At 60.4% G+C, this 11,379-nt stretch overlaps 1 protein-coding gene across 1 annotated transcript; it reads left to right on the forward strand.

Annotated features, from left to right (window-relative positions):
* Positions 1 to 33: 33 nt before the first annotated feature.
* XAB2 (XPA binding protein 2) lies at positions 34 to 11,100 on the forward strand. The gene is made up of 19 exons (XM_033199091.1): positions 34 to 164; positions 1,364 to 1,512; positions 1,795 to 1,918; positions 2,206 to 2,403; positions 3,366 to 3,500; positions 3,591 to 3,755; positions 5,181 to 5,325; positions 5,746 to 5,897; positions 6,337 to 6,456; positions 7,381 to 7,512; positions 7,613 to 7,744; positions 7,831 to 7,944; positions 9,317 to 9,479; positions 9,573 to 9,763; positions 9,939 to 10,061; positions 10,171 to 10,342; positions 10,541 to 10,670; positions 10,760 to 10,869; positions 10,968 to 11,100. Exons 1-19 carry the CDS (start codon positions 114 to 116, stop codon positions 11,027 to 11,029), a joined length of 2,568 nt encoding a protein of 855 aa, XP_033054982.1. The 5' UTR covers positions 34 to 113; the 3' UTR covers positions 11,030 to 11,100.
* The last annotated feature ends 279 nt before the right edge of the window (positions 11,101 to 11,379 follow it).

Genomic DNA, 11,379 nt, shown 5'->3' on the forward strand with positions numbered 1-11,379 from the left:
GTCCGTCAAAAAGGATTTAACCAATAGAAAACGGGTCTGGCCCGGAGGGGCGGGCCGTCAGTGGTAGACGTCATAAGAGCGCGACTCTCGCCTGTACCTGGGCATCCAGAAAAATGGTGGTGATGGCGCGACTCTCGCGGCCCGAGCGGCCGGACCTTGTCTTCGTGAGTCCACAGAGGGGCCAGGGGTGGCCTGCGTTGGGGTATTGGGACCTGGACGCCGCAGGGGATCGGGGCCGGGTCGCCAAGGGGATTTAGACCAAAATTGCCAGGCCAAGGGTTGGGGACCCTAACGGGCCAGAGACCGGATTGTGATGTCCACCCTAACTGGCCAGGAGTAAAAAATACGGTGTTGTGTCTTAGGGTCTGAGTAGAAAACTACTGTCGAAGGAAAGCATCTAGCCTCCCGAGCCAGGGGCGGAAATGGGGGCGTGCAGGGAATGGGAGAGCAAGGAGATCGCGTAACTGAAACTTGAGAGGTGAAGACAGGTGTCTGAAGTAAAGGCGTGATTACGAGGCCAGGGCTCCGGTTTCTGGGATGAAGCCTTGGTTTTCTGTATAGCGGTCTCTAGGCCTGGACTGCGGCATGACAGTTTATGGGGGTGATGGCCAGGCTAGAAGAACCCTGGTGATGTGGAGCTTGTCAGGCAGTGGCCAATGAAATGCTTATTCTCTGGAGTAGAGGCGTGACATCTTCACCAGATTCTTGGTGTGCAGAGTTAAAGGCTTGGCTTCTGGTGTATAACTGCTCTTATGAGATAAAGGCCTAGCTTTTAACTTCTGGGGCAGAGTTGAGCTAGATGCTGGCTAGTGGGGTTCTGGGGGTGGGGCCAGTGGCTTGGAATCTGGACCTGAGAGCCCTGGTGGCTGGGGTGAAGATCTGGTCGTCTGGGCCTGGAGTGGAGATGGGTCAGATGGTGACAGTGGGAGCCTGAGGGGCCAAAGGCCTGCTGTCTAGGAAGAGGCATGTTTTGAAGAAGTGGGGTCTGGTGTCCAGGACAGAGGCCTGGCATCTGGGCCAGGGCCTTGGTAGCTAAGGAGTCTGACCATCTGGGGCAGAAAGCGAGTGATGATATGGACTCATGCCTGGCCCAGAGCCCTAATGACTGAGAAGTCTGATGATTTGGGCTTGATTTTGGGTAGTTGAATTCTGAGGGGTAAAGTTCTGGGCCAGTGTCTTGGTGTCTGGGCATCTGGTTTGGTGCCTGGTTTGGTGTCTGGGCATCTGGTGACCTGACTTCCTTGGTGGGCGGTGGGATTTGGGTAAAAGTCCAGAGTTTGGACCTGAGCCCCAGTAGTGGGGTGGTGCTGCACACAGGCTCTGAGGGTAGGCCCCTCTTCTTCCCATTCCCTGGCCCTGGCAGGAGGAAGAGGACCTCCCCTATGAGGAGGAAATCATGCGGAACCAGTTCTCTGTCAAATGCTGGCTTCGCTACATCGAGTTCAAACAGGGCGCCCCAAAGCCCAGGCTCAATCAGCTATATGAGCGGGCACTCAAGCTGCTACCTTGCAGGTGAGAATGGCTTCAGCTGCCCTGCTCACCAGCCCCCGCCCCACTTGGTCCAGTTATAACAAAACTGCCAAGTAGGTCCCAGGTGATTGCTTCGTGTTCCATCACTGACCTGTACATCCCTTGATGGGTCAGCACACCTCCTCTGATGTCCCAGTCTCTCCCTGTCATTGCTGAGACATGTCACCCCTCCCACACCCACATTTGCCAACAGGGGCAGGGCAGATGGTTCTGAGGGAGTCCATAAAGCTGACCGATCAGCATCTGTCCCCTCCTGTTCCCCAGCTACAAACTCTGGTACCGATACCTGAAGGCACGTCGGGCACAGGTGAAGCATCGCTGTGTGACCGACCCCGCCTATGAAGATGTCAACAACTGTCATGAAAGGGCCTTTGTGTTCATGCACAAGGTTTGGGGCTAGGCGAGGGGATAAATCGGGAGGTGGGGCTCAGTCCATGGTGGTGAGTCGGGTAGGGACAGGGGCTGGGCTCAGCATGTTAGGGATGGGGACTTGGAATCCTGTTGCTTCTGTGCATGGGAAGTTGGGCTGGACTCAGTCCTGGAGCTGGGGGTTTCTGGGTCCTGCTGCATTTATGTGGAGGCCCCAGGTGTGACTCAGCCACAGGACATCGAGTGTCTGTGGCTAGGCCATGGAGTCAGTGGCTTAGCCCCAGCCGCCTCTCCCCACACCCCCAGATGCCCCGTCTGTGGCTAGATTACTGCCAGTTCCTCATGGACCAGGGGCGCGTCACACACACCCGCCGCACCTTCGACCGTGCCCTCCGGGCACTGCCCATCACGCAGCACTCTCGAATTTGGCCCCTGTATCTGCGCTTCCTGCGCTCACACCCGCTGCCGGAGACAGCTGTGCGAGGCTATCGGCGCTTCCTCAAGGTGAGCCCAGCAGGTACGCTGGTTCCCCAGGTTAGTTTCCAGAAACTGCCTCAGTATGACACTAGCTCCGTGTGGGATGCCACCCAGCAGACCGTGTGGGAAGAGGCACCAGGAGATGCATACGTCCTGTCTGTGAATCATGTCTTTATTTTCCAAATAGTTTGCCCACACTGGTTTCACATTAGGTATAGAGATGGGTGCTGAAGACAGTGTGGCTAAGACACTCTCTGCCTGCACAGAGCTTTTAGTCTAACTAGGAAGACGGATGCATGTGAGCTGATGGCATGAACTAGAGTCAAACCACAGCCATGGTGAGGGCCAGGAAGAGGAGCTGGGGAGAAGCAGGCAGGGCGGAGAGTGGAAGCATCAGCTGGGCGGGAGTGGGGCGTGGTTTGCTCAAACTTACAGCATCTGTTCTGTGACATTTGGATTCTAAGCTGGACCAGTCAGGACTGAGGCTAGACCCATGGGGCCCAGGCTGGACACTGTCGTCAAGGCTGGACCCATGGGATCAAGGCTGACCCAAAGGGGCCAAGGCTAGACCAGTCAGGACTGAGGCTGGACCAGTGGAGCCAAGGCTGGATCCATTGTGGGTTGGGGGTCAATTCTAACCCAAAAGGATCAAGGCTGGACCTTTGGGGCTGAGACTGGACCACTGCAGTCGAGGCTGTGCCCTTGCAGGTCAAGGCTAACCCAAAAGGTCCGTGGCTGGTCTAGTCAGGACTGAGGCTGGACCAGTGGAGCCCAGGCAGGACCCATAGGGGGTTGAGCCTAACCCAGCGGGGCCAAGGCTAGACCAGTGGGAACCGGGCTGGACCAGTGGGACTGAGGCTGGTTTGACAGGGCTTGCTTTTGCCCAAGACAGTTGTAAATGGGTAGGGGGCACCCCAAGGCCACTGAATCGGGAGGTGGGTATAGCCCTGCCGCCCCACTGACTGCCTGAGGGGTGGGTTGGTCCCCAGCTGAGTCCCGAGAGTGCAGAGGAGTACATTGAGTACCTCAAGTCAAGTGACCGGCTGGATGAGGCCGCACAGCGCCTGGCCACTGTGGTGAACGACGAGCGTTTTGTGTCTAAGGCCGGCAAGTCCAACTACCAGGTGGGCCTGCCGGGAACCGAGTGGGTGGGAGGGCCACCCCCCTCAGTGACTGAGCCTGAGACTCTCCCCCTGCTGCCCCATGCCCTGCAGCTGTGGCACGAGCTGTGCGACCTCATCTCCCAGAACCCGGACAAGGTACAGTCCCTCAATGTGGATGCCATCATCCGCGGGGGCCTCACCCGCTTCACCGACCAGCTGGGCAAGCTCTGGTGTTCGCTCGCCGACTACTACATCCGCAGCGGCCACTTCGAGAAGGTGCACGCTGGCACACGGGGCTCTGGGATCGGGGCGGGGTCTCCCTCCGACACTTGGGGATACATGTTGACACATGCACAGGCAGAGAACATGAGCCACTTATGGCCGGGCGCGGTGGCTCACGCCTGTCATCCCAGCACTTGGGGAGGCCAAGGCAGTAGGATCACTTGAGGTCAGTGCTTCAAGACCAGCCTGGCCAATATGGCGAAACCCCATCTCTACTAAAAATACAAAAATTGGTCACATATGGTGGCAGGCACCTATAATCCCAGCTACTCGGGAGGCTGAGGCAGGAGAATCGCTTGAACTTGGGAGGTGGAGGTTGCAGTGAGCCGAGATCACGCCACTGCACTCCAGCCTGGGTGGCAGAGCGAGATTCCATCTCAAAAAAAAAAAAAAAGTGCCATTTGTGACAGACATGCACGTCCCTGCACACAATTGCCATCGTGGTGAGGAGAGGGAGACACTCCTGCCCGCAAGCCCACCAAACTTGGAGTCAGCCACACTTGCGTTCAGGGTACACCCCCTGGCTGTGTGGCCTTGGCCCCACTAAGGCTGGGTGTCCTCATTTGTAAAATCAGGGTGACAGTTACTGCCTGTCACCAATCCGCACAGTGACGCAGGCACAGCACTGAGGAGGTACGTGGTGTGAGGGCCACTCCCTCGGGGGTTAGGTGACTATGGCTCTTGGTAGGCGGTGGAGTGGCAAGCTCAGGGGACGGTCTGGGGGCAGGTGGGCACAGAGGGGGCTGGAGCCGAGAGCAGGGAGGCACAGGAACCCGGGGAAGATAGGTTGGGAGCCTCGAAAGCCAAATGGGCTGGCCGTGCTGCTGACTAGGGGAGCTGCCAGTGGGGTGTGGACGCTATGTGCTTCCCAGCGCCCCTTCCAGGGGCACGTGTAGGCCAAGGCTGCTGGAGGCAGCAGGGCGAGACCCGTCAGGGCTGGGTAGAGAGTGGGCCTGAGGTGGGGTGGGTGAGCCAGGTGGGGGACAGGCAGGCCAGGGAAAGAGGGTCAGGCAAGCGAGAGGGGCACTTTGGAGCAAAGTCTGAGCCCTCGGAGGATGAGCTGAGGCCAGGGTCCCTGCAGAGTGGACCCATAGGCGCTGGGGGGTTTTGGCCACCTATTGGGTGCCAAGTGCTTCACACACGTGTCTCAGTTGAGCCTGAGGTCACTGTGCACAAAGAGCAGTCACCTGGTTTACTAAGGAGGTCCTGAAGCTCCCAAGATCACCCTGGCAGTGCAGGGCAGGTTGGGGGTGAGGGGCCTCTACTGACTCAGAACTCTGTCCTGGGATCACTGCCCAGAGGTGCTGGATGGGCCCCCGGAAGGCCCCAGGGGTTCCAGATTGGGGCTAGTGCTAAGAGTGCTGCTGCCTGTCCCCTGCGTCACTTTCCTCTCACCTCCCCTTCCCTGGGTCCCCACAGGCTCGGGATGTGTACGAGGAGGCCATCCGGACGGTGATGACCGTGCGGGACTTCACACAGGTGTTTGACAGCTATGCCCAGTTCGAGGAGAGCATGATCGCTGCAAAGATGGAGACCGCCTCAGAGCTGGGGCGCGAGGAGGAGGGTGAGCCTCTGGGGCCCCTGGCTGGTGGGGAGAGAGCTGAGTGGACATCAGTGGGTGGGGGCGGGGCATATCTCAGGTGGGGCAGCCCCAGGAGGCTCAGCTGGGGGCCAGCAGAGAAGGAGGCTGGGTGAATGCAGGGGGTGTGGGGGTCCTGGAAGAGCCAGGAATGGGGACATATCTCAGGCCTTGGCCAGAGCCTGGCAAGGCAGGAGGGCTAGGGGAACAGTGGGGGTAGGAGGGGGTATCCGCAGTACCTGGGGCTGGGGGTGGGGCTCAGGTGGACACCCAAGCTGAGTGTCTAGGGCCCAGAGCACTTGGCTGGGGGCTGGAGCGGAGTGAGGGCAGGGAGCAGAGGCGGCGGCATTCAGGGCCCTGCATCCTGGGTCTCGGTCCCTCACGAACTCCCCTCGCGGCTCCCAGATGATGTGGACCTGGAGCTGCGCCTGGCCCGCTTTGAGCAGCTCATCAGCCGACGGCCCCTGCTGCTCAACAGCGTCTTGCTGCGCCAAAACCCACACCACGTGCACGAGTGGCACAAGCGTGTCGCCCTGCACCAGGGCCGCCCCCGGGAGGTGCGTGAAGCCTGCCCTGGTCCTCCCCCGAGGGCCAGTTTCCTGCAGAACTGGGGAGCCACCCACCTTCACCCATAATGTCACCTCCTAGGGGCCTGACTGTGCTTAGTAGGTCCCATTCCACCCATGTTCTTGGGGTTCTTGTCCTGCTCTAGCCCCGCCCCTCAGAGCCACAGCTCCCTCCTAGCCCCACCCCTTGGAGCGCCACTGCTCTCTCCCGGCCCCGCCCATTAGGGCCACAGCTCTCCTGACCCTGCCCTTTGGGGGACCACAGCTCTCTTTTGGTCCCGACCCTTGGCAGGGGCCACACTTCCTTTCTGGCCTCTCCTGACGGGGCCACAGCACCCTCCAGGCCCCCCCCCGCCAGAACCACAGCTCTGCCCCGACACCCATCTGCAGGGTCCTGAGTCCCATATGACCTCCTGTCTCCTGTCTCCAGATCATCAACACCTACACAGAGGCCGTGCAGACGGTGGACCCCTTCAAGGCCACAGGCAAGCCCCACACTCTGTGGGTGGCGTTTGCCAAGTTTTATGAGGACAACGGGCAGCTGGACGATGTGAGCACCCTGCTGTGTGTGCCTGTGTGTTCATGTATGTGTGCATGCATGTGTGTGCTCGTATATGTGTGCATGTGTATGTGTGTGCCTGTGTGCGCACGTGTGTGCATGGACGTGTGCATGTGTGCATGTTTGGGTGCATGCATGTCTGCACGCATGTGTGTGCCTGTGTGCGCACGTGTGTGCATGGACGTGTGCATGTGTGCATGTTTGCGTGCATGCATGTCTGCACGCATGTGTGTGCCTGTGTGCGCACGTGTGTGCATGGATGTGTGCATGTGTGCATGTTTGGGTGCATGCATGTCTGCACGCATGTGTGTGCCTGTGTGCGCACGTGTGTGCATGGATGTGTGCATGTGTATGTGTGTGCCTGTGTGCGCACGTGTGTGCATGGATGTGTGCATGTGTGCATGTTTGGGTGCATGCATGTCTGCACGCATGTGTGTGCCTGTGTGCGCACGTGTGTGCATGGATGTGTGCATGTGTGCATGTTTGGGTGCATGCATGTCTGCACGCATGTGTGCCTGTGTGCGCACGTGTGTGCATGGATGTGTGCATGTGTGTGTGCCTGTGTGCGCACGTGTGTGCATGGACGTGTGCATGTGTGCATGTTTGGGTGCATGCATGTCTGCACGCATGTGTGTGCCTGTGTGCGCACGTGTGTGCATGGATGCGTGCATGTGTGCATGTTTGGGTGCATGCATGTCTGCACGCATGTGTGTGCCTGTGTGCGCACGTGTGTGCATGGATGTGTGCATGTGTGCGTGTTTGGGTGCATGCATGTCTGCACGCATGTGTGTGCCTGTGTGTATGCATGTATGTGTGTGCCTGTACGTTTGTGAGCATGGTCGCCTTTCTGACCCTTGATGATGGGGGCTGTCCAGGCGGGCAGGGTCTCAGCCTGGCCTCTGCCTGCCCTTGCAGGCCCGTGTCATCCTGGAGAAGGCCACCAAGGTGAACTTCAAGCAGGTGGATGACCTGGCAAGCGTGTGGTGTCAGTGCGGGGAGTTGGAGCTCCGACACGAGAACTACGATGAGGCGTTGCGGCTGCTGCGAGTAAGAGCAGGCCCAGGTTGTGGGGTGGGGGCTGCAGGTTATACGGCCGGGGCCTGGGACAGCCCCTGAGCACCTCCCCGGCCGCTGGCTGCCCCTGCAGAAGGCCACGGCGCTGCCTGCCCGCCGGGCCGAGTACTTTGATGGCTCCGAGCCCGTGCAGAACCGCGTGTACAAGTCGCTGAAGGTCTGGTCCATGCTCGCCGACCTGGAGGAGAGCCTCGGCACCTTCCAGGTGAGCCGCCTGTGGCTGGGGAGGGACGGGGCCCCGGCTTCAGCTCCAGAACCAGCTCTGACCTGTCCCCATCCCCGCCCCCATAGTCCACCAAAGCCGTGTATGACCGCATCCTGGACCTGCGCATCGCGACACCCCAGATCGTCATCAACTATGCCATGTTCCTGGAGGAGCACAAGTACTTTGAGGAGAGCTTCAAGGTGAGGGGCTGGGGCAGACCCGGAGGCCCCTGACGGTGGTGTCCCCTGCCCCAGGGAGCCTCGGCACCTTACAAGTCCACTGGGGCCCTTGTGACACAGTAGACAGACTGGGTGATTTAAACACCAGAGATTCAGCTTCTCCCTGTCCTGGAGGCTGGAAGTCCAGGATGGAGGCGTGGGCAGGGCTGGTCCCTCCCGAGGCCTCTCTCCTTAGCTTATAGACAGCCACCTTCTCCCTGTGTCTTTGTGTGGCCTTCTCTTTGTGTGTGTCACTTCGAAATTTCCTCCTTTTTTTTTTTTTTTTTTTTTTTTTTTTTTGAGACGGAGTCTCGCTCTGTCGCCCGGGCTGGAGTGCAGTGGCCAGATCTCAGCTCACTGCAAGCTCTGTATCCTGGGCATATCCCGGGTTCACACCATTCTCCTGCCTCAGCCTCCCGAGTAGCTGGGACTACAGGCGCCCGCCACCTCACCGCCCAGCTAGTTTTTTGTATTTTTTTTTTTTTTTGGTAGAGACGGGGTTTCACCGTGTTAGCCAGGATGGTCTCGATCTCCTGACCTCGTGATCCGCCCGTCTCGGCCTCTCAAAGTGCTGGGATTACAGGCTTGAGCCACCACACCTGGCCGAAATTTCCTCTTCTTAAAAGGACATCAGTCATAATGGATTAGGCGGCCCCTAACGACCTCAGTTTAACTTAATGATCTCATCTTCAAACGAATCTACCTTCTGAGGTACTGGGGGTTAAGATTTCAGCATACGAATGTTGTGGCGGGGCACAGTTCATTCCACAGCAGGCACGGAGTTCTGCTTCCGTGTGTACCCGTGATTCGTGGGGAGGCTGTTGGTGCCAGCGTGTGCGGGCTGTCCCTGCCCCGCTGCTCAGGAGATGGCTTGTGGGGTCCATGGGCTGTGTTGCGTGTCTCCGTGGCAAGGCCCTGTCCCGCGGCCGGAGTAGTCAACCGTGTTTGTGTGTGTTTCTGTGGATCGTGTGGGCATTATACAGATACACAAATGGGAAGGTCGTACATGCACATGCGTGCTGCTGCCTGCCCCTCTGCCTGGGGGTGTGGCCTTCTCCCTGGGGATGGGCAGCCAGTATCAGCGGAACTGGGGAGCCACCTACCTTCACCCATCCCCATCATGTCACCTCCTATGGGGTCAGACTGCTTAGCAGGTCCCATTGCACCCCTGTTCTTGGGGTTCTCGCAGAGGAAGACAGTGCAGAGGACAGACCCCAACAACTGCCATTAGGGACAGGGAAGGGCCCCGAGGGAGACCCCAGCGGGCTCCCTACGGACGTCACCCAAGGACATCCCGGGTGCCTGGTGGTCTCTGTCTACAGACTCTTAGGTATGACTGTCCCTCTGGTAACAGGCGTACGAGCGCGGCATCTCGCTGTTCAAGTGGCCCAACGTGTCCGACATCTGGAGCACCTACCTGACCAAATTCATTGCCCGCTATGGGGGCCGCAAGCTGGAGCGGGCGCGGGACCTGTTTGAACAGGCTCTGGATGGCTGTCCCCCAAAATATGCCAAGAGTGAGGCGGGCAGACGGCATGGGGGGGCAGGCAGGCTGGGTTTCTGACTGATCCTAGCTGACTGTGCTTTCCTCTCCCCTCTGCCCTGCCCAGCCTTATACCTGCTATACGCACAGCTGGAGGAGGAGTGGGGCCTGGCCCGGCATGCCATGGCCGTGTACGAGCGTGCCACCAGGGCCGTGGAGCCCGCCCAGCAGTATGACATGTTCAACATCTACATCAAGCGGGCGGCCGAGATCTATGGGGTCACGCACACTCGAGGCATCTACCAGAAGGCCATTGAGGTACCCACTGCGGGAGTCCGGGCCGGGGCCAGAGGTCCCTGAGCAGATGGAAGGGGCCCAGGCAGGTGGGAGGGGCTGGGGAGGAGCCTTCTGGAAGCACAGAGATGGCCATGGTGTGTTGGGAGCCCTGACTTACCCTGGCCTCACTCCCGGCCTCCCCAACCCCGGTGTCCAGGTGCTGTCGGACGAGCACGCGCGTGAGATGTGCCTGCGGTTTGCAGACATGGAGTGCAAGCTCGGGGAGATCGACCGTGCCAGGGCCATCTACAGCTTCTGCTCCCAGATCTGTGACCCCCGGGTAGGGCTGGGGGCTGGGGAGGGACAGGCATCAGGGTTGGGGGTGCGGCGGAGTCAGCCACCTCACGGGCCCACACACCCACCCCTGCCCTGTCCTGCCCCCCACACAGACGACCGGCGCGTTCTGGCAGACGTGGAAGGACTTCGAGGTCCGGCACGGCAACGAGGACACCATCAAGGAGATGCTGCGCATCCGGCGCAGCGTGCAGGCCACGTACAACACGCAGGTCAACTTCATGGCCTCGCAGATGCTCAAGGTCTCGGGCAGTGCCACAGGCACCGGTGAGCCACCCCGGCTGGCTGGGTCCCTGATCCAGGGCATCTCAGCCCGGCCTGACCTGGGCTTTCTGGGTCTGGAGCCTCAGGTCCTGAGGGGCACCTCCTTGAGGGCTGGGCCATCACCTGGGGGACTGGGACAGTGTGGCATCTGATGTGTGGGAGGGGCCCCTGTGGTGCTGACCCCCTGCTCCCGCCCCCTAGTGTCTGACCTGGCCCCCGGGCAGAGCGGCATGGACGACATGAAGCTGCTGGAACAGCGGGCAGAGCAGCTGGCGGCTGAGGCGGAGCGTGACCAGCCCCCACGTGCCCAGAGCAAGATCCTGTTCGTGAGGTGAGGGCGGATCCTGGGATGGGACAGGACTGGGACAGGTCCCGAGGGGGCCCAGGGTGGGGAACTGAGGCAGCTTGGCCTGTCCCCAGGAGTGACGCCTCCCGGGAGGAGCTGGCGGAGCTGGCACAGCAGGTCAACCCTGAGGAGATCCAACTGGGCGAGGACGAGGACGAGGACGAGATGGACCTGGAGCCCAACGGTGAGGGCCTGGCAGGGATGGGGACGGGGCAGGGCCAGGGCGGGCCTCCGGGGACAGGCGACCGCCAGGAGGGTGACTGGCTCCCGCCTTCCCCACAGAGGTTCGGCTGGAGCAGCAGAGCGTGCCAGCCGCAGTGTTCGGGAGCCTGAAGGAAGACTGACCCATCCCTCCCCCGTCTCCCCTCTCCCCTCCCTATCCCCTCCCCTCCCCAATACAGCCACGTTTGTACATAGTGGTCTGAGCCTCCTTCCTGCCGCCCAGGTGCCCGAGGGAGGGCAGCTCAGGAGTGCCTGGCCCTGGGCCCGGATTGGCTGCTGTGGGAGGTGGGGCGGCTGCTGGGCCCTAGGCCAGACACCGCCCGGCCTCACCCCGCAGAGCCAGTTCTGGACTCGAGAGGCCAGTCCCTCCGCTGCCTGGGGCCTTGGAGTGGGTCCTGCCCGGAAACTTCCTTGAGCCTCTGCAGCCTGGGAAGGGCAATCCGACCTGACTGCCCAGGTCTCACTAGCCCCT

Source organism: Trachypithecus francoisi, unplaced genomic scaffold (assembly GCF_009764315.1).
Source record: "Trachypithecus francoisi isolate TF-2019V2 unplaced genomic scaffold, Tfra_2.0 Lachesis_group5, whole genome shotgun sequence".
NCBI lineage: Eukaryota > Metazoa > Chordata > Mammalia > Primates > Cercopithecidae > Trachypithecus > Trachypithecus francoisi.

Coding starts and splice junctions, on each gene's coding strand:
- XAB2 (XM_033199091.1), top strand. CDS start 114: ATGGTGGTGATGGCGCGACTCTCGCGGCCCGAGCGGCCGGACCTTGTC. Junction 1,919..2,205: donor CCTTTGTGTTCATGCACAAG/GTTTGGGGCTAG, acceptor CCACACCCCCAG/ATGCCCCGTCTGTGGCTAGA. Junction 5,898..6,336: donor ACCAGGGCCGCCCCCGGGAG/GTGCGTGAAGCC, acceptor TCCTGTCTCCAG/ATCATCAACACCTACACAGA.